The sequence below is a fragment of the Nothobranchius furzeri genome, chromosome 4 (assembly GCF_043380555.1).
Source record: "Nothobranchius furzeri strain GRZ-AD chromosome 4, NfurGRZ-RIMD1, whole genome shotgun sequence".
NCBI classification, from domain to species: Eukaryota; Metazoa; Chordata; class Actinopteri; order Cyprinodontiformes; family Nothobranchiidae; genus Nothobranchius; species Nothobranchius furzeri.
This window is the reverse complement of record NC_091744.1, coordinates 78218395-78241365: the sequence shown is the minus strand read 5'-3', so window position 1 is coordinate 78241365 and position 22971 is coordinate 78218395. Positions and strand designations below refer to the sequence as shown.

The 22971-nt window shown below is 41.7% G+C and overlaps 1 protein-coding gene across 1 annotated transcript; it reads right to left on the bottom strand.

The window, feature by feature from the left end:
* Positions 1-11341: 11341 nt before the first annotated feature.
* On the bottom strand, positions 11342-22964 carry mapk12a (mitogen-activated protein kinase 12a). Its single transcript, XM_015964946.3, has 12 exons — positions 22496-22964; positions 21905-22034; positions 21750-21808; positions 21548-21659; positions 21437-21466; positions 21310-21357; positions 21124-21238; positions 19319-19390; positions 19133-19212; positions 18957-19035; positions 18687-18860; positions 11342-18528 (listed from the first exon to the last, which is right to left on the bottom strand). Exons 1-12 carry the CDS (start codon positions 22609-22611, stop codon positions 18461-18463), a joined length of 1083 nt encoding a protein of 360 aa, XP_015820432.3. The 5' UTR covers positions 22612-22964; the 3' UTR covers positions 11342-18460.
* Between the last annotated feature and the right edge of the window lie 7 nt (positions 22965-22971).

Below are 22971 nucleotides of genomic sequence, written 5' to 3'. Positions count from 1 at the left end.
GTTCCCGATTTTTTTTTTAAATAGAATTCATTATTTCTTCTAAGTGACTTGTGAGTGGTGAGTTCTGCATGTCTTGGGTTAAACTCGTTCCCAAAACCATGTCAAATACATGCTCTGAAAGTAGAAAATAGCAGTAAAAGTTTTGAATCTCTTCAAACATCTATCTTCAGCAGCCTGTGCTAGACAGTTATTTATTTAATTGCAGGAATAGACCTCGCAAAATCCAAAAGAGGGCTGACAATGGCCCACAAGCCATGTTTTGGACACCCTTGTTTTAAAATAAAGCTATACATATGTACATAAATAATCTAAGCTATAAATCTTCAACAGGTTCGATCTTTCTATCCTACAAATGTGGATACGTTAAGGCTTTTTGCATTAATATTGGTTAAAAATGTGTTGTTTCAACTCAAACAACTCTTTAAAGCCATTCAGTTTAGCATAACCCATTTCAGGAAGAGGTCTGTGTCCCCAGCATGCTGTGTAAACACAGTATCACTGTTTTATTATGAAATGTCCATGAGGTTCCCCCTACAGCATTCCTCATAAACATCCTGTCAATTTTTACATCTGCTATACACATCTTCCGTTCTCGTCTTGCAGTAGCTTCAAAAAACAAACAAGAACATCCACTCTTGGCTGATCTCACTGAAACGGCTCAGTGTAGCTAAAAGAACACTGCTCAAGGTTAGCACACAGTAAAGCAAACCATAATATTTCATTGGAATTTGTTTTATTTCTGTCGTGGCCCTCTTATATCACTTCATCCGTTCTGCATCCACAGGTTAAGTCAGTCAAGTTTGCTTGAAAAGCAAAAACATGGTCAGAGATGACATCACTTTTGTTTCAAACAGCCTTTGCTGTGGGTATTTATAGAGAAACCAGATAGTCTGCTTCCTGTTATAAGAGACAAAATGGTAAACGAAAGCACAGCAAGATAAACGTTAAACAACATCAGCTAATTCCTTCTACTGGGACAGCAGTAGCTCAGGAGGTAAAGCAGGTTGTCTAGTAATTGGAAGGCTGCAGGTTCAATCCTGGCTCAGACCATGCAATGCTGCTGTTGTGTCCAAGACACTTAACCTGCCTTGCCTGCTGGTGGTGGTCGGAGGGACCAGTGGCGCCATCGTTCGGCAGACTCGCCTCTGTTAGTGCGCTGCAAGGCAGCTGTGGCTACATTGGAGCTCATCCCCACCAGCGTGTGAATATGTGTGTGAATGGGTGAATGACTGATTGTGTTGTGAATGGCCCTGGGCGGTTAGAAGGTGCTATACAAAGGCCATTTACCATTGTTTTGGTAACTGTTGGTGACTAGATGTCTAGTTTGGGATCTCCTGCCCCTATGGGCAGATGTGGGGTAGTGAGACTGGCCCTGCATGCGGCCCGTTTTATGTGCTTTCACCACAGGACTAACTGGCATCTCTGAGAAAGCAGATATAAAACACAAAAAGCACTCACAGATGCTGACATTCCTCACTACCACCATCACCCCCTCCACCCCCACCCCCCAAAAAGAAGGTCTGGACTCTTCTGCAGCACCACTAATGTGTGTTTGTGTGTGTTCGCTGGAGTTTTCTTGATTCTGGATGGGTTTAGTTAGGAAAAAATGAGCAGGATGATGTCTCTCAGTGAGGCCGAACAACTGAAAACAATCATCAGCTTTAAACGTATCAAGCTGGGCAGAGTCGGAACATTTTTACAGCTTATATAACCCACTCTTTGACTTCTGGATGGTATGATCATCATCTGATCATCATCATGATATGGCTGAGGGAGAGATGCTAGACCTAACCTTATTGACTTTGTCCACAAAGGACAGAACGTTTTCACAGTCTGCGACAGAGTGGATGGAGGCTGTAGGAGAGGCAGGAGAGACGACATTGCTGCTGGTGTTAAACAGCACCTTGGGATTCCCTTTGTTCTGGGACACCAGGTTGGAGAAATAGGCAACCCTCACGTCTCTGACTGCAAAGTTAAAGGAGGTCAGAAGATCTTTTAGATGCAGCAGATGGACGTGGAGACGGGTTTTCTTCCGCAAGCACTTAACTTTTCTGCATTGGCGCTTCAGGCTGCAAATGCTGTCGTTAAACAGCATTATAATTACAAGGCAGATTAATTTGTGAAAGATTTATGTTTTGATTTAAAAGTTACCAGAGTTGGGGCACGTTTGAGGTTACAAGGAAGCTGATTCCATCTGTGTGCAGCTTCACCCTGTGTGGTTCTGCCTCATTGTTCAGCTGACTGTTTCCTAAGGATTTCAGAGCCCTGCTCAGCGTGTATACAGGAAGCAGATCCGACATGTATTTTGGCCCCATGCCATTGAGTGATTTATAAACTAGTAGAAGCACTTTGAAATCGATTCTGTAGTTTGCTGGTAACCAGTGTAGAGATTCAAGAACAGGAGTGATGTGCTCGGTTCTCCTGGTTCTTGTTAAGCCTCTAGCAGCAGCATGGATGTAATTTTCACTTTAGAAGTGGGTGGGGCATTGGGGGGGGGGGTGTTCTTTACAGTATTTTCTAATGAGACACAGGCTTCAACACAAACGGTTGTTTTCCGCTTGGTCCTAGAGCTCAACCAGTGTCAATTTAATATAGCCCCCCCGCCCACCCCCACCCCCCCTCCACCCCCCCCCACCCCCAAATTACGGGAGCAGCAGCATTCTGAATAAGCTGCAGTTGCTTCACAGCTTTTTTGGGAAGACCAGACAAAAGACCATTGTAATAGTCCAGCCTGCTGTAGAATAATCCCGAGTTTTGCTATGTGATGAAGATGATTAAACGCTGATCTTGTTATAGTCTTCATTTGACCAGTGAAGCTCAGGTCTGAATCATTTAACACACCAAGATTTCTAACCAGAGTCTTTGTTTTCATTCCTCTGGAGCCAAGATGAGCAATAACCTCCATCCTATCCTTCGTATTTCCAAAGGCAATCGTGTCTTTGTTTAACTGAAGGAAGTTTGATTGCATCCAGTCATTAACTTGCTCCAAACAGACAGAGTGAGCGTAGGGGGCCACAGTCACTTGGTGACAGAGCTAGGTAGATCTGGGTGTCATCTGCATAACACTAGCTATGTTTACATGGGCACAAATAATCGGAATGAATGCTCAATCAGATTAAAAATTCTTCATGTAAATATGTCAATCGGGATCTCCTGATCCGATACATTCCAATCAGAATGAAAATTCCTTCCCATTGTGAGAGGTGGATTTGTCCGATCATCATTCCGTTTGACGTCCATGTACAAACCCATTTGGAATGTTGGGGTAAAATAATGCCCACTGTGCATGTGGGCAACTTCAGCGTGACGTCTTTCCGCCTTTGCAAACGCTCAGGGCAAGTTGAAAACATGGTCTGTTGCTGACACTATTTTTTTTACTGGAGTATGGGAGCTGAATATTATTGAACGTCTCACTCAAGTGCATCTAAAGACACAGGAAGCGAGAATTCACAAAGTGCTAACCAAATCAAAAACCACTGGAAAGGAAAATCAACGGACAAAACTAGAGAATAAGAAAATAAAATACGAATGAAAAGACGTGTGGACAAGATGGTGTTGGGTTACCATTTTCTTCCGGTAAAGCCAACTCTGCGCTTGCTCAACCTATTTAATCTGATTGAACACTTGGTGCATATATACCCACGGCACGATCAAATCATTTCAGTTAGTGTCCATGTAAACAGAGATTTGGGATTTCCGATCAACCAAGATTTTAATCAGATAGGGGAAATTTTGCTCATGTAAACTTAGCTCGTGATGGGCAATGTTGTTATTGCGTATGACCTGACCCAAAGAGAGCATGTAAAGATTGAAGATCAGTGTTTCAAGAATCAAAACCTGGAAATGATTAAGTGTTATTGAGCTTTTAGACAGTAAATAAGAACTTGTATCAAATTTATTTTATTTTGAGAACTGCTAGAGAGCAAACTACGTTTTTTGCTTGGTTTACTATTCATAAGCAAAATTACAGTTTTACTATAAAAGTAAGGTTTTTTTTCCCATTACTTTGTTAAACATTTTCTAATTCTTCAAGTGTCTTCCATTCACATAAGTAATCTGTTCCAGTTTGAACCATTGTAATGTCCAGAAATGGTCAGTTTTCATGTACAGTTTGACTCCTTCAGTATCTGGTCTACATTGAGACAGGAGTCTGCATGTGTTGCTTTTAATCTGCCGGATCCTGCTATTCCATCAACTGGAGCCCGGGCCTCTTTGCAGCTCGGAACACATGGTAACAAATGGGCCATTCCCATCTGTACCGGGTCGGCCCGGGCCGGGTAGCGTAGGTTGTTTACATATCTGGGTGGCCTGGTATTTTTCCGGGCCAACCAAGGCTCATTCTCAGCCTTCTCGAGGGGGTCTGCTTCAGGCCGACCAGGGCCAACACACCCACTGCTGACAGCAAATTCACACCTTCCATTAGAGCAAGCCTCTGATTGGTGGGTAGAATCAGCCCACATGGGCTTAAGACAAGGATGTGTGGAATCAACCGGGCCAGGCTGGGGCCGACTGGGGCCAACTGGGGCTACCCGGCCCGGGCCGACCCGGTACAGATGGGAATGGCCCAAAAGTGTCAACAAACTGTTCCCTGGTAGGTCCTCTCTGCCTCATCTCCTGATTCTGCTGCTTGCTGCCTGTGGGTCCGGTTCGTTGGGTCTGGACGTCCTGTGGTTCCTGCCGTGGTTGCTGGAGTTCTACGGTTTGCCTGGGACCTGGCCTGGTCCCTGCTCATCTGCTTACTGCCTAAGGGTTACGCTAAGTAACATTATTATTGACTGTTTGGAATTATCTCTTCAAGTTTGGGAGTACCATTGACTATTCTCCAGTGTGGGGATTTGCCTTTCCTCACTCCTGATGCCTCTGCCTGGGAACTAACCTTTCCTTCCTTGACTGAGTCCCTAGGGCCTCTGGGATTATTTAACAACCCGTGGTTTCTGCCAGGACCCCGTGCCCTTGAAAAGGGGGGATATTTAATGTCCAGAAATTGTCAGTTTTCATGTACAGTTTGACCCCTTCAGTATCTGGTCTACATGGAGACAGGAGTCTGCATGCGTTGCTTTTAATCTGCCGGATCCTGCTATACCTTCAGCTGGAGCCCGGGCCTTTTTGCAGCTCAGAACACATGGTAACAAAGTGTCAACAAACTGTTCCCTTCTCAAGGCCCTTCTGTGCCAAGCCTGCCTGGTTATCTAGGCTGTACTGGACTGTTATAAGAGTGGCTGTTTTCAGTTCATGTGAGTTAATCATTTGAATAATATGGATAATAATAATGTTTTGATTAATCTGTGCTTAAATCAATAAGGTTGACTGATCTGTGCTTGAATTACTGAAATGAATTGTTATATTGAATGAGTTGTATATATGGTAATCAGTAATGTTTGATATGACAAGGAAATTGTCACCCGCACTCAGACACAAGGACAAATTAAAGTTAAGTTAAACTCCTGACACATAGATATTTCTTTACCCCGGATCAGAGCATCCAGTGTCTCCAGAAGGTGTGTTTTCTGAGGTTCTTGGTAAAACTCTTCTTACATGGCCGATTCTGATTTGTTAGTAAATCATAACATGAGAATATTAAAACAGAATCACTCAGGTGATTCAGCAGTCACATTCCAGCTTTCCATCATTCAGCTTTCAGTTCTAGAGAAAGCTACGGAATGGCCGTCCGGAGCGAAAACTCTTTAACCTTGAGCATTTTTGGCAAGCTGCCAAACCCCTGCTTAAAGCTGCCTACCGCTGTCACAGCAAACGGTTCCTGCAGAACAAAGCTTATATTGTTCCGACTCCCTAAGAGTCCTTCTAGACGTAAACGGTTCCATCCACCTGTTGTGATCGGAAAACATCTCTGGACTGGAGAGTCTGTGCTACGGTATTCTCCAAACCTCGGTGCCAGAGGTCATCCGACCTCTCCGACCTTCGGATCCACAAAGAGGGTCTTCCAAAGGGTGAGGTAGACACACAGATAGCGTTTGATGCCTTTTTGATAAGAATCAACTTCATAGCTTAACGCAAATCAAATTCTTCCCTTTTTCACGCAGAACTCAGTTCTTCTAGATACGAAAGTTCTGATAACATCATATTCACACATAAGCACCATAAATCACATTCCATCCACCTAGATCCATCCACCCACAGTAAATTTTAGTTAACTTTTCATGTTTTAATTGTTTGGAAAATAAATTCTTACTTTTTATTAACTTACTTCTCTTCTTGAATCAATATGAAGTGTTCTACAATCCCTGAATAAACAAAGAATTCTAAATCTTCTGGTTAAACATTAAAGACCAAGCAGACTGGATTTCCATATTTATATGGAAATTCAAGTCACATTGGTCGAAGTGTAAAGGTAATATATTCAGCTTTTAAAGCTCTAAATTTACCACTCTACACCATAAAGGGAGCTCATCAGCAGGGGATCTTCACATGTGCACAAACGCCTGGTTTTCTATATCTTTGCTGACCCCAGTAAAGCAAACAGGTGAATCTGATAATACTGAGTTCAGATGAACGAAAGACAAGAGAATTTATAAACATGTTACTGAAATTTCCGTGGGTTATTTTGTTGCTATTCTTCTTTTTCCTGCATAAAACGGGTCACTGTAAGAATCTGGTTTTGACTGAACACATTCAAACTCTTCTGTTCTATTCACTGGGCAAATAAAAAAGCAATCATTTCTATATCCATCAGTCTTTTTTTCTCATGTGGATAGTATAATATCTGCAAAAAATAAAAATAAAAAATTCTAAGTTCTGTTTGTTTAAAAAAAAAAGACAATAGGTCCATTATGAATCTTATTGCATATACTCCAGTATAAAAAAGACAAACGGTTAACATCAGTAAATAATTTCCTGTTTGAGGAAGCAAAGTGCCAGTAGTAAAAAAATTGTGGATATTGTCAGGATTTGATGCTTAAGTTAATGCAGTCCATCCATCCATCCATCCATTTTCTTCCGCCTATCCAGGGTTGGGTTGCGGGGGCAGCAGCCTAAATAGAGAGGCCCAGACTTTCCTCTCCCCAGCCACTTGGGCCAGCTTTCCTGGGGAATCCCATCGAGTTCCCTGTCCAGCTGAGAAACAATCCCTCCATCATGTCCTTGGTCTTCCTCTAAGTTTTCTCCCTGTGGGACATGCTCAGAAAACATCACCAGGGAGGCGTCCAGGAGACATTCCAACCAGATGCCCGAGCCACCTCAACTGACTTCTCTTCATTGTGAGGGAGCAGTGGATCTACTTCAAGGTCCTCCCGGATGATCGAGCTTCTCACCCTATCTCTGAGGGACCAGACATCCTGCAGAGAAAACTCTTTTTGGCCACTTGTATCTGAGAGCTCATTCTTTCGATCACTACCCAAAGCTCATGACCATAGATGAGGGTTGGAATGTAGATCGAATGGTGAATCGAAAGCTTTGCCTTCCGGCTCAGCTCTCTCTTCACCAGGACAGTCCGGTGCAACACCCGCATCTCTGCAGATGCAGCACCAATCTGCCTGTCAATGCCCCACTCCACCTCTCCCTCATGTGTGAACAAGACCCCAAGAAACTTAAACTAACTTGAAGCAGGACCTTGTCCCCCTGACTTGGAGAAGGCATTCTACCCTTTTCTGACTCGAGACCATGCCATGTCATGTCAAGTAAACAAAAACCTAAACAGTTTGTTCATTATGTGTTTAGGTCCAAAGACCACAGAAAATCCTGGTTGACATGTCTTAAATGCATTCTTGTGGTCTAACTCAAAGATCAGATTCACCAAGCTTCACAGACTAATAGCATCACCAGAGTAATGATAAAAGTTCATCTCTTGCTGTATCCAAGGAAAGCATCTATAAGGTAGAGGGTATAGAGAGTATGGGGCCAAGCACATAACTCTGAGGAACTCCAGGACTAATTAATATCATACAGGAATATTTATTACGCAAATGGAACAAAACAGCTTGTCACTAATCATCATTATATATTCTGAATTTATTTTGTAATATATTATGATTCAGCAGCTGCTTCATGTAATTTTTGTGTTTTAAAGGGATTTAAGATGTCCTCAAAGTCTAAAATCTCTCAGAATGTGAAATGCTACACCCTACATGTCAGCACGTCCCAAATAGAAGAAGAGTTGTCCTCGGAGAAGGATTGCAGTCTTTGGTATGTACTGTTTACTCTGCATAGTTCACAGAAGTCTTCAAACAACTGTTGGATGGCTAATGAGCAGGCTAAAGTAAACTAAGCTGCCCACAGACCGGCTCTCCCTTAGCGTCTCTTGCACTCGTTCTCCTCATCTCCTTTTCCTTCACTTTTATCCACCCGTTTTCTTCTCTGTCCTTCCTGACTGATCTTCAATGCCCTCCGCTTTATTCTAAACCCACCCTTCCATTGCATTCTCACCTCCAAAATCTCTTAATTGATTTTCCTTTTTTCCTTTTATCCTCTCACTTCCTCGAGTCTTTTCAGAATTTAGGGAGCTTAAGTGTTCCCTGCATCGTTAACAGTGAGTTCATCGCCTCAACGTGAGCCTTTGAAATTTCCTCCATGATTTGTCTGGTGGGTCCCGCTCTCAAAAAGAGTTTTAGTAACGGACAAGAGTGCTTCTACCTCCTAGATCAAGGTTGTGACGGCGAAGCAGTTGAAGCAAGTGTAAAAAGAAAATAACTGACAAAAATCCTTTATCTACTGCATGATATGAGTATCTTTCTTGGGAATTCTGCTTGACCTCAACACAACGAGAGTGGCACACACTCACACACATACACACACTCATAAAATAACACAAAGTCTGAGGGCTATATACACACATTCATTTACCAAAGCAAACAAATAAGAACGTTGGAAATAGTCAAGCCTGGGAAGTGATTAAACTGCATTTCCTCACTTTTAAATGTGGAAAATCTATAAACATCCTGCGTAACATCATGAGCACCAAAGATGAGATCCTTGCTTTGTGTTACTTTTTCCTAGTTTGTGGAGATGTTTGCTAGACTGTTTCTGCTGTCATTGAGAACATTTAAATGTATATGTGGGAAAACAGACTAGATTAGATCTGCTGCAGCAAAATAAACTCGTATTTTATACCACACTGACAGAATTGCTCAAATGTCTGAAACGATGAAAATCTCTTAGAAACCAACTTGGACAACAAGTTGGCAGATATTTATTTTGCCTCACAGCTAAAATCCAGTCAATTTATCTCTTTTGCATCCTCGAATCTGTATATTTGACTCCCTGCTAGAATCTGACAAACCCAATTATCTTGGTAGTAAACACCGACATGGATATTTCTTTTTTTTGTGATTTTTTGGGGGGATTCGCTTCAGTAAAAATTAAAAAACTTTAAATAGAAAATAAAACAAATGAGGGATGTTTTAGCTTGCATTCATCAAATTCTTCTTGCTTGATTTGCGACAAATAAAAAAATATCCACACGTCAATTTTATGCTTTTTATATTTTGTCTAGTTAAGCCTACGTGGACGGGTGCAGGTTCAACTTGTGTTGATCTTTTCACCATGGTGAGATTTGCAGGGATGCGCCTCCCCCAGACACATAAAACAAACAGAGTTATAACGAACATTCCTCTCCACGAAAGGAGAGTGACCCCGGTCAGAGCTCTGTTTGAGCATTGCTGTCATTCCACGCCGACTCCCTCTAGAGTCTGAGTCAGTCTAAAATGTACAGATTTCTGTATTATGTATTTAACTCCACCAGGTGTCTGGATTTCTGCACACACGTGAGTGTCATGCATCTAGAAAATAAGCAGCATGAGTTTAAAGTTCTAAAAAAAATCAAGGTGTTAAAAAAACAAGAGATGGAAACATTTCATGCACTGCTGTGACGGAGAGGACGGGTTAAAGGGCAAAGAAATGTACTTCTGTTTGTCTGTGTGCTGAAAGTAAAGAACTCTGACTTTTACGTGAACTGTTCAGCAGCTTTCCATCTGTGTGTGTGTGTGTGTGTGTGTGTGTGCAGTGGGAACACAACACCCATGGTTTGCTTTGGAAGAGCTCAGGCCCAGGAAGGAAGCTCATCCGCTGGGGAGTCGCCTTTAGGAGTCAAGGATCTGGAGGTCACTTGAGACCAGCTCGTTAAATTCCACACTCAGCAACGGAGATCTATGTGGAAAAAGGAGCAGAATCTCTAAGCAAACAGGAGTTCGCCAAGAAAGTTTTAACATTTGTTTCTTTAGCTCATCAATCATATTGAACAGGGGGGAAAAGAGCTAAGAGATGTCAGTGAGAGCTGCAGTACAATGAATCACTGCAGCAAATACCAGGAAAGCTCATCTCTGACAGGCTTAATCAGCTAACGGAGTGCAACCACGCCGGGCCCAGACTCGATCTGCATGCTCTCTGTGAATGTGCAAACATGCAAATGTTTAGATGTGACATTTATCATATTCACCGTCTTAGATTAGAATATTGTTGTAGTAGCATGTGGTAATTACAAAATGAAAAACTGCAGGAGAGTCAGATGGAAATGTCATCAGTTTTGGAGGTTTGTTCATAAATCAGAGCTTTGACCCAATAATGGCACCAGATGGAAAAGATCAGGAAACCTCAAAACCTCTGCCATTTATTCTGTAGGAACTTAAAATAAAAATATAATTAATTCCCTATTAGTGGAAGACTTTAGTCTGAGACAGCAGGACTGATTAACTACTATGTACAATAACAACCAAGCTTGTTTACTTGCTGCCATCTAGTGTCTAAACAGGCAACACAATGAAGAAATGTGAACTTTATCTTTAGTTGGAATATTTTATTCATTTAGGGCAATTGTGGTTATAGGGTAATGAATTTTAATTAGGGTAATAATATTATTTAACTTTATATTCAAATGTTCAGTTTTTTTTTCGCCACTTGAATTTACTGCATGCTTCAACAAGAAATGGAGGCAAAAAGGTGTTTTACAGAGTTGCTGACCTTTGGTCATTTTTATGAAATGTTACCATAAAGTATCCTCATACGACATGTATGAGCATTTTCTGATTATAAGAGAATTTGCTCGGTTTAGGGAATAGAATATAGCCTAGAATGTTCTTAAGCTTTGCTTTTAACATGAATGTTTGATAAATAATTTACATGTTACAATTACAATATATGAATATTTAATATTTGATGTTTTATATTTTTTTTTCACTTAAAACCAAAAAAGTTCATATTTCAGTTTTTAAACACTAATTACAACTCTTATTCAAGATTTTGAATTAAAGTCCACTCTGAACATGTTCACAAAATTATTTGATTGAATGTGATGCACTTGTTAAATGTTTTATATACTTTATGCAAAACACACACACACACACACACACACACACACACACACACACACACACACACACCTTTTTAAATACAGTTTTTAGCAAACAGAAAAAAAACTTTAATGTAAAAACATGATTAACACAAATCATTTTACATGCAAAACCCTGATGACATCACTACATGTATCCATGTTCATACCCAAAATATCTAAAACAGCCAAACAAGTTTGGTTTAGAGTTTAAAATCTGTCACATTCTAGTGCAAAAGCAGCAAAATATGTGTCTAAATTTGCAAAGTTGCCTCATTTTGGCCTTTTCAAAACAAAACAAAATACTAAACTGACTCAACAGGAAAGTATGTGAAACTTTAGTTAAACAAAACTGACTTTTAAACTGAGATGAATTTGTAAAACAAATAAAAATAATACCAAATATATTGGGAAGGAATTCATGAAAAGACATACCTTGAGATACATGTACTTTGTTAATGACATTTGCATGCATTAAAAATATAAATAAAAACAAAATGTCTGAAATCAAAAGGAATTGTGAAGATTTCCACTGATGGCTGAGGTAGTCATCTGAAGACTAAACTCGGATTCTTCAGCAAACGCTGCAGGTTGATGAACATGAGCATCCGCTGATGGGTGTGGGTTAACGGGATAGCTGGGATTTAAGTGGTGTTCTGTGGAGCTGTTATCAGTAATCAATATCTTACCTGCAGTGGAAGTCACTCAGAGCATTATCAGTTTGTAATATCAGACAGTAGATCTCCCAGGGGAGATGAGCTAATGGCTCGGCCAAAGAAGATTTGTTATCTTTGGAACAAATCCAGTCTGGTTCATGCAACCATATTTAAACCATTTACAGATGATAATCCTGAATAAAGAAGTCACTGAGAACAGAAGTCAAGAAATTGTGTAAACACGGGTTTTACTGGAGAAGAATATTAATCAACTGTTTTATCAGATTCACGTTTTATTACCTGCATATATATTTTAGACTCTTATTGTGAAGGACTAAAAGGAAGTCCTTTGAGATCCACTGTAGAAGTAGTTGAAGGGCTGCACCATGTATTCACATTTTTATGCTTTACTCAATAAAAACGCCCAGAATTTTGAGAATTTACACATTTTTCCCTCAACATTTTAACTTTAATTTAAACAACTCCCACTGATTTTCTGTCTTCTCATCGGCTCTAATAGACCATCCGGTGGATTTCTTCTTACCTTCTCAGTGGTCTAGTGGTAGTGTCCACCCTGGGACTGGGGGATTGGGTTTCATATCCTGGTCGGGTCATAGTAAAGCTATGAAAATGGGACCCAATGGAATGTACATGGAGCTTGCTCCAGAGAGAAGAGATTAAAATTTTTTGATCAGTTAAAAAGAGTGCAAGCAGACGTAATATTATTACAAGAGACCCATTGATCTGCCACATCTGCAGATTAACTTAAAACATCCGAGTTTCCCAGCATGTTCTCTGCCTGCTATAATTCTAGGCAAAGAGGTGTATCTATTTTAATACACAAAAACATCAATTTCAAAGTATTGGACACAGTTTCAGATCCAGAGGGTAGATTTGTAATACTAAAAGTATCTATTCAGAACCAAAGCGTATGCATCGTCAGCATATATTGTCCAAATATTGATGACCCTTCATTCTTTCATAATTTTTTCTCTGTACTCTCCGAACATTTGGACTGTCCACTTATACTTGGAGGCGATTTTAATTTTTGGATGGATACTTTAACAGACAGGCTCAGTACAGCTGGGACTCAGCGCAACTGGCAATCTGCTAACATAGTTACAGAATTATGGGCTTTGTGATGCATGGCGATCACTTCACCCTAACCGTATACTTTTTTCTCACATGTCCATCACTCTCATTCACGTTTGGATTATTTTCTTGTCAGCAGCTCATTGTTGGCTGACATTTCAGACACTGAGATACACCCCATAGTTATCAGCGACCATGCTCCAGTTTCTTTGACTCTGGTAAACAAGAAGACAACCCCACCAAGCAAAAACTGTAGGTTTAATACATCACTGCTTAAAGACGAAGGTTCTATAGAAATTTTTTTTTAAAGAAGTGGGCTTTATATTTAGAACATAATGACCTGCCTGGAACATCCGCAACTGTTCTCTGGGAGGCAGGGAAAGCAGTGATGAGAGGTCAAATAATCTCTTTCTCATCACATAAGAAAATAACAGAAAATAAACATATTCAGGAGTTAGAAGAAATCATTAAGTTTTTAGAAGAAGAGTTACTGAGCAGACTACATAAAGCTAAATTAGAACTTCATGGAATTATTGACAAAAAGATTCAATTTTTAGCACAAAGACTATGAATAGAAAACTTCGAACATAGTAATAAATCAGGTCAATTTTTAGCTAACCAGTTAAGAATAAATAAAGAGAAAACTACCATATCTGCTGTTAAAGACTCAACCGGGAATATAGTATGTGATCCTGAAAGAATAAACAACACTTTCAGAGACTTTTACCAAACTTTGTACTCACCACAGATAAACCAATCAGATAACGAGATCAATGAGTTCCTTGACAGGATAACACTTCCTAAATTATCAGACAGCCAAGCTACAGTCCTGGATTCGCCACTAACATCAGTTGAGCTCCAGGAAGCCCTTAAATCCATGCCTAAAAGGAAAGCTCCAGGTCCAGACGGGCTCCCAGCAGAGTTCTACAAAGAATTCTGGATCATTCTGGCTCCAATATTCTTCAGAATGGTGAGGGAAATCAAAGAGAGCGGCAGATTACAGCCAAACATGAATTCAGCCAATATTAGTCTCTTGTTAAAACCAGGCAAAGACCCTGTATTTCCTACCAGCTATCGCCCAATTTCTCTTATTAATGTTGATCTCAAAATAATTTGTAAAGCCCTGGCCAAAAGATTAGAGAAGGTAACCCCCTTTATAATTCACACTGACCAAACTGGTTTCATTAAGGGTAGACAGTCATCCACAAACTCACGTGGATTACTTAATTTGATAGATTTCTCTTACAGTAGAAACATAGAAACTAGTATATTATCTCTAGATGCAGAAAAGGCCTTTGATAGAGTTAACTGGAAGTTCTTATTTACAATTTTACATAAATTTGGTTTTGGGAACTTCTTCATAAACTGGCTACAAACATTATACAATTCACCAGCAGCACGTGTCAGGACAAATGACCAAATATCAGCTAGCTTCTGTCTTCAGAGGGGGACCAGGCAGGGATGCCCACTCTCCCCCTCATTGTTTGCTATCTTTATCGAACCACTAGCAGCAGCAATTAGGAAAACAACAGGTATTAAAGGCATAAAGTGTAAGAAAATATAACAAGATCAGTCTTTATGCAGATGATGTTTTACTCTTTCTACAGAATTCTCAATCCTCTCTCTCCCATTCAATAGAACTGATAAATTATTTTTCAAGAGTTTCAGATTACTCAATAAACTGGTTAAAATCCACAGTTCTACCAATTAATTTCTCTTTTGCCAATATACTTAGTACACAATTGGAGTCAGGGAATATCACATACCTAGGAAATACTGTCTCTCCGAAGTTGGCAGATCTAACTAAACTAAACTACATCTCGCGTTTAAAGAAAGTGGAAGACGATCTTGCAAGATGGAAATCCTTACCAATATCACTCATGGGGAGGGTTGCTATAATTAAAATGATGGTCATACCCAGAATAAATTACTTATTCTCAATGATCCCAAACAAGCCACCAGCCGACTGAGGAGACCAGAGATCTAAACCAATCACTAAATTCCTTTGGCTGGATAAACCAAATGACTTCCTATCTCTGGCTCCTTCAAAGGCAGTTCAAAATCTGGGTGTTGTGATTGATGAAAACCTGACCTTTAAAGATCATGTTGCCTCTGCTGCTCGTTCATGCCACTTTGCGCTGTATAACATACAAAGGATCGGACCATACCTAACACAACATGCCACCCAGCTCCTGGTGCAATCTACTGTCATCTCCCGCCTCGATTACTGCAATGCCCTTCTAACTGGTCTTCCAGCCTGTACTGTGAGACCTCTTCAAATGGTCCAGAACGCAGCGGCACATCTGGTCTTCAATCAGCCAAAAAGAGCATGTCACCCCTCTGTTCATTGGGCTCCACTGGCTACCGCTAGCAGCATGTATCAAATTCAAATAGCTAGCACTAGCATACAAAGTCCGAGATGGTACGGCTCACATCTACCTGAATCCTCTTGCAAAGGCTTATGTCTCGGCCCGGCCGCTCCGGTCATCACAGGATCGTCGGCTAGCAGTGCCTACACCACGCTCAGGACAATCCAGACTCTTCTCATGCATCGTTCCACAAATGTGGGATGACCTTCCAAGCACTACCAGAACAGGGGCTTCCTTTTCAATTTTCAAGAAACTCCTGAAGACACTGCTCTTCAGAGAGCATCTTCTTAACTAGCACTCTCCCTGCACCCATCCCCCCTCTTTACTGTCCACTCCTTGTTCCTTCCTCTCCATGATTGATGTCAAGTGGTTGTTAGCCTCAAGGGCAACATGCCAATTATCACTTGTAAGTCGCTTTGGACAAAAGTGTCTGCTAAAAACAAACACAAACCTCTACGAATTAGCTTAAAAACACTTCAGAAGACCAAAGATAGAGGACTGGATCTCCCCAACTTTTATCATCATTTCTTAGCCAACAGACTGCAATATATACTAAAATGGTTGCAAGATAACCCACTAGATGAGTCCTGGTTAGATATAGAATGCACTTTGCAATACAATAGAGCTTTCAGACTTACCATTTATTAGCTCAAGCATAAGAAAGCATGAAGGCTTCAAAAGTATTAATATCAGCACCTCTCTGGCAGCATGGTGGGATTATCTAAAATTGACAGAGTCTTCACTAATACCATGCAGACGCACACCTATCTGGAATAATCCTGATATTTTGCAAAATAACAAAATGATGAACCTTCCAGACTGGAAAAATAAAGGAATCATATTCCTGGAACACACATATGAAGAATTTGACTTCATCCCATTTAACAGAGCAGAGCAGTCTCCCAATTTGGAATCGATAATAGCTTTTTAGAATATCACTAAATTAAATCTGTAGTTAAAAATTTAAGCTCAATAAAGTAGAATTAAAAGCACCACCAATGGTATTATAGACTTCTATAGTCTCCAACCCCCCAAACTACTGTCTAAAATTTATGAGACACTGTCCAAAACAGACGATAGAATAGCAATCCCTATTGAAAAATAGGAGGTGGATCTATCAGTCAGCTATGACCAGAACTTCTGGTCCCAAACTTGTTTAAGAACTTTTAAAATGATCAGACACCCCAATTTACAATTAATTCAGTGCAAAATCCTACACGGAGTACACTATACAGGTCATCAGATGTTCAGGATGGGGTTTGTGTCGTGACACCTGTACACGCTGCACAAACAACATTCCTGACAATTACATCCATGCACTGTGGTCCTGTCCACCTGTCCAGGAATTTTGGGGTAGAGTATGTGAAGACCTGTCAAAGTGTCTGAAATGTCATATCCCAACTTCTCCCTCTCTTTGTTTGCTGGGAAACCTGGACGATGTCCCGATTGAAACATTTTTGGTTCACGTGGTTCTGACTGCCATATGCATCACTTAGAAAACTATCCTCATGAATTGGAAAAACACAGCTACTCTTTGCATTAACCAGTATAGAAATATTTTGTTAGATCATATTGCACTTGATACAGCCTCTGCTTCCACTTCAAGTCAATTTCTTTGGGCTCCTTTGATCGGTTCCATCACATAGCGATGATGGGGGGTCACTGATATTGTCCTGCGGGGTGATGTGGGTGGTGGGATGGAGGGTCTGAGTTTGGAGTATCCGGACGTTCCCCAAGGGTGGGTTCACTGGAGGCGTCTGGGGCTGGGGGCAGCTGCCTCCCTCTGGAGATGCTTGGGTTGCCTCGGGGGGACGGGGGGTTGGGGGGGGGGGGTACTACTGGCGGTTGTGAGTGGGGCCCCTTGGGGGTCTTGGCGGTGGCCATGGGTTGCTGCCTGGTGGCTGCAATGCCCCTAAGTAGGTCTGGGTGGGGGCCTGGGGGCTAGGGGTGTGGGGTTGGCCGGCCCCATGTGGGGATCTGGGCGGGGCCTTGGGGGTCGGTTCGTGACATGTATGCTGCCGGGAAGAAGGCGAGAACATGCAGCAGAGCCTGGCCCGGGCTCAGGGAACTCAGGTAGACCTTGGCTCCTCTGCTGTCCATCACGTGGGAGGGGGATATCCAGGAGGGGGAGGACCCAACCTTACCTGGATGTCCTATGTCTTATATATTCTGGAAGCTGTGCAAATGCATGGATGGGAGTAGATATTCTGCTGGGGTGGAGCTGCGTTGGTTCCCTCAAACTCTGTGGAGCTCTGCAATGCTGCTGCTTTGGGCCGTGGTAAGATGGGTTGGGGTCTCCATGCCCTGGGTGGCATTTTAGCAATGGAGGTGCTTACTGGGCCAGTGGGGGAGCTGGATCCCTGGAGGGCTTAGGTCAACCGGCCATTCCTCCCCATCCCCACACATTTTTCTCCTCGTGCTCCCTCACATCATCACACAAACATGCACATAGGACTTTGAGGGGTGGACAAGTCAGGGGGTGCAGGTATGGACCCCATTTCCACATTCCTGTGACAGCCTGCCCCCCTAATTTTATTTGCACATTAAACACTTCCACCAACGACATTCCACTCAAACACACACTTAGGGCCTTGGGAGTAAGCACACGGCATTTGGCAAGGGGATCTTTCAGCCTCATCCCAGGTGCCAGTGCCCACTTCCAATTTTAATCTGCACTTAGACACAGAAGGCTGTGGGGGGAAGAGGGGTGGTGTAGTGGCATCAGCTCGCGTAGGCCAGACAATGCCTGCAGAGATGAATTTTAGCGGTGTGTGATGCTTTCATGCTCTCACAGGAAAGAATTTGATGACAACTCCACAGAATTACAAAAAAAAAAACTATTTTTAAAAATATTCATGAATGTGCATCTCTAGTCATTTAAAAGCTTTTTTTTCCTGTTGTGTCACTTCAGTCTCAGATTAACAATAAAACTTTGTGCTTTAATGCTGCAAGAGTTATTTTACAGCTGTTTGACATCTGAACATCATGAGCAGGCTTCATTAGGCCTTGTGATCAAATTGCAGATTTTAGGCAACGTTTAATTTGTTCTAGTCATCAGCTTGGGAGTCTTAAAGGGCAGATTCTTTGGAATTTGACAAAACAGGCTTGAAGGTCAAGATCTCAGTGAAGACATGTCCTGCAGAAAGAAGACCAGCAGGATTTACTCAATAAAACAGAATTGCTCATGTTGCTCATCCCATTTCTTATCAACCATTCTGAAATTACATCCTCTGAACTCCTTTATTTTGGCCTCCAGCTATTGATTAGCCCTTCCCCCCCTCATATCATCCTTACGTTTCCACTGATCCACACTGAGGTCGGAGTTGTCAATCACATCGTCGTACCGCTCAGCCTCCGTCTCCTCGTCTGGTTCTCGAAACTCTGCAAAGTAAGGCAGGGTGAGCGCCTCTGCAGCCGTTATCCGGGCCTCCGGATCCAGCTGCAGCATGTGCTCCAACACCGTCACAGCTGAAGAAAGAAGGAGACAAACAGAAAATGTGAAATAAAGATTTTAGGGTGGGGTTTGACTGAGTTGAGATGTATGAATTAAAACTGCTGTCCTACCATGTGGACCAGCACCAGAAAACAACTTCTGCATATCTGCTTTGGGCATTGGTGACACATTCTTTAGGTATTCTTTAGCCTTGATGAGGAGACAGATATAAATGTTTTAATAAGCTTAAAAATGCACCTAAATATTATGTCCAGAATCATTTTGCAAGTTCAGAAACTGAGCTAACATCCTCCGACTCCAGTTTTGATATTAATTCTTTGGTCGGCGTTCCTGTGACCTTCCAGATCTGGTCCAGCTGATCTAGATCTGAGCAGCAGCATTCAAGGCTCAAACGTTGAGAAATCATCTGTTATTATGTTGATGTTGGAGAGACAAAAATAAACATCTTTCAGTGTCAGTGGAAAAAGGATACGGTCGGTCCCTTTAAAAAGAGGTTTTCCTTGCAGCATCTCTGCCATGATGCAGCCCACCGACCAAATATCCACTGGAGATGAGACACAAATTATAGCTCATGGAAACTTGGCCACACAGACTGACAGTGATGAGTAAAGCTTGGTTTATGCTTGACACATTCACTTTCCCCGCGGTGATGCGGCTCGCGGATGGAACGCGCTTCACAACTTGCAGCGTTTATGGTTCATGCGGCTCGTCTCTGCGGTGAGCCAATATTCTCCCAAACTGTAGGGGGCAGCATGGAGCTCTACGGCATGCATCCAACACTACACCATAGAAGTAAAAATCACTGTTTACAACATGGCATTTCAGCATTTTCAACAGCGTCCTCGTCTTTTCTGACAGTGCGAGCTATTTCTCTCCAAGAATTATTAACAACATGTTGATCACGGTGATCTCTGAGAGCTGAATCACACAAATGTCTGTATTTACGAACCTCTGCCATACTAGTTCTTGCCCGTCCGCCATGTTTTTCCGCACCCGACCGTCCGCGTGGTTAGAAATTTTCCTAGGTGTGCGTTGTGGAAATTGTGGGCTGTGCGGAGGCGTGGTTGTTAAAATGACGCAATTTCGCCGTGCGGACCTCGCGGATGCGTCAAGCATAAACCAACAGGCATAAAAATAATAACTGGATAACTGGATCTGCTGGATGAAATTAATAAATATGTGAGGTTTGTGCTACAATTTGTTTTTCTGAGCAGCTGAAATTGTTTTATAGATAAAAAAAAAATCAAATTTTCTTGATGTGTTTACTAGTTTATAAAACACACAATCTTAATCAGGGGTCAAACGATATGAGTTTTATTATTATTTTTTTTAATGCTGATGCCGATACGTACTGCCGATTTTCATGACCGATATTTAGAGGTTTTCCACCTCATTTTCCTGCTAAAATGTCACTAATAACATCAGTTGATGCACAAAATTTCTGAAGCTGAATCTTTTGAATTTAGCTAACTACTGAATCTTATCTTTGTGCACTGCTCAGACATCTAAATATGCAGATGTTATCAGTGAACGTAAAAAAAAAAACATTTAAATTAAATTCAGCAACAGCACAGGCTGCCTGAGGATGTGCCTGACATTAAAATCGACTTTACTAAAGGACAAAACTCGGCCGACACGCAAAAAAAATGGTAAATATCAGCTAGGGACGCACCCCGATGCAGATATCGATACCAGTATCGGTATTGGTAAAAGTCAACAGATACCAGTAACTGATACCAATGCAGTTGCTTGAAAGACTTCACTGTAACTTGTCATTTCTGTTCATCTAATATTTTAGTTTTGTGATCATTTATATTAACAAATTTTAATTTTTATCTACCTCACAGTCTTTTCCTGTTGAAAACAGAACAAAATAAAACCTGTATTACAATTCATTGTATTTTTTTGTTTGGTAGAAGTATCGGTAATCGGTATCGGCGAGTCCTCAGATCCAAGTATCGGTATCGTATCGGTTTGGAAAAAAGTGATATCGTTGCATCCCTAATATCAGCCCGATATATCAGTCTACCCCAATCTGAATATTCATAAAATAATAAAAGTAAAACTGATTTTGATCCGCTGCAGCAGGTTTTATTTTACAGCTTTCCACCTAAAAAGCCTGACACTGTTGAAAGCATCGGATTCCATTCTTTAAAGTTGTTATTTCAGTAAAATGTAAATTTCCAGAGGAAGGACAAGTTAGTTGTGAAATAGAAGTGGGTTCTTTGCAAACAAAAGACAAAAATGTTCTTAAAATGTGGTGAAAGGTGGACTTACCAGTTTGTGTATAATGCATCCAGTTCAGCATGACCTCTGGAGCCCGGTACCAGCGAGTCACAACGTACCCCGTCATCTCACTGTCCGTCTGCCGTGCCAAACCAAAGTCTAAAATCTGATGGAACAAAAGGATTATTTAAGTCAAGACCAATGGTGAGATGAGTCTATCGGTTTGAACAGGTGCACCTTGAGCTCACAGTCCTGGTTGACAGCAAGATTTGATGGTTTTAAATCCTGAAAAAGATAAAAAGACGAAGTCTGGCTCGGCAGTAAAGAGACCATAACTGTCGAAAGGTCACCGAAACAGGCCTACCCTGTGAATCACGCCAGCAGAATGAATGTACTGCGAGAAGGAAACAAAACACACGTTTCATTAAGTGAAGCAAAAACACCTTACTCAATTATCAAAAGTAATGGTTTTTACCTTAAGACCTTTAAGCATCTGATAAACCAGATACTTTATTTTTTCATCTGATAGCTTAAGCTTCTTCATCAACTTTCCCAGATCCGTCAGCTCATACGGCATCACTATAAAACTTGACAAGCCAAATAAAAATTGTACATTTAAATCAGTTATTGTTTGTATGTGCACAAGTAGAACGTTGGTGAAAACATTATTTACGTACACATCCCGAAACCTGTCCAAACTAAGGTCTGGCGTGAACACATCCAGCAGACCGATCACCTGCAAAGAAATCAGGGGAATAAATGTTACTTTCGCTCTGATCCCATCGCAGAATAAAAACAGACATGATAATGGGAGGATGGAGTAGTAATTCACATTCTCGTGTTTCATGTGCTTGAGAAGCCTCAGCTCCCTGAAGGCCCGCTTTGCAAAGATTTCAGACTGGAAGGGTCTGTAGAGCTTCTTGATTGCAACTTTGGCTCCTGTTCTGGTGTCCAGAGCTGAGCTGAAAGAGGAGAAAACATCACCTACATCATGCCCAGTATGAGGAAACTGTTTAGAAACTTCCCTGTCAACAGGGAAGCAGAGAACACCCTCACAACAGCTGAAGTTCTGCTGCAACTCCCCATCCACAGCAGCTGATTCCTTTGTCGCAGGGTGCTTTTCAAACAAGTTGATGTTTATTGTTACGTTCAGCCATCTGATCAGGTTGGTGCCGCCCACAGTTAATCATTCACCAACACTGAGCACAAAAGGTGCTCGGTGCCCTTTTGTTTAGGTGTTTTCCACCGATCTTAACACCGATCTGATTCTCTGTAGAGGAGGTGGTGGTGTGGCGAGCGACTCCATCAAAAAGAGGAAGTGAAACAGCGTGCGATTCTGTCTCATAAATGTCTTTCCACACCAGTTAAAAAATAAAGATAAAGTAAAATCAGTCGTCCAGATTTAGCTTCAGATTCCACTCACCACACTGTTCCGTACGCTCCCACCCCCTCCTGCTTCAGGTCCTGGTACCGCTCCGGCACTCTCCACGAGGTTTGGTTTATTTCCTTCAAGTAAAAACCTGGTCTGACCCGCTTCATTCTAACCTCGGAACTTGCCTGTTTTCTACACTTAATTTAAAAAAAGACAAGAAAAGCTCCGATGTTATAATCCCTTTGTCTCTTCCGGGGCTACACACACATTGTCCCAGATCCACCTTTATGCGCTCGTGCGTCGCTGCGCGCGCCCAGAGGTCGCCAAAAGCCACTCCCGAGTTCGGCAATCGCTGAACAATTAAAGGTGGAGAAGAGCGAAACAATGAAGAGTCCGACAGGGTGGCGCTGACGCACAGGTGCGTGATGCAGTTTCATTTTGAGTGGGGGTGGGTCCCATGTAAAGACTGAATTCCTGCAGTTCTGGAGGTAATAATTAAGAACCTGTTGGAACATGAACACAACCAT

Bases quoted from the DNA above. Each gene is read 5' to 3' on its own strand.
- mapk12a (XM_015964946.3), bottom strand. From the start codon at position 22,611: ATGAAGCGGGTCAGACCAGGTTTTTACTTGAAGGAAATAAACCAAACC. The intron at 21,809-21,904 runs GTGAATTACTAC...ATTTCTTTGCAG, and splicing joins AGCACATGAAACACGAGAAT to GTGATCGGTCTGCTGGATGT. The intron at 19,036-19,132 runs GTTAGCTCAGTT...CTCCTCATCAAG, and splicing joins CAAAACTGGAGTCGGAGGAT to GCTAAAGAATACCTAAAGAA.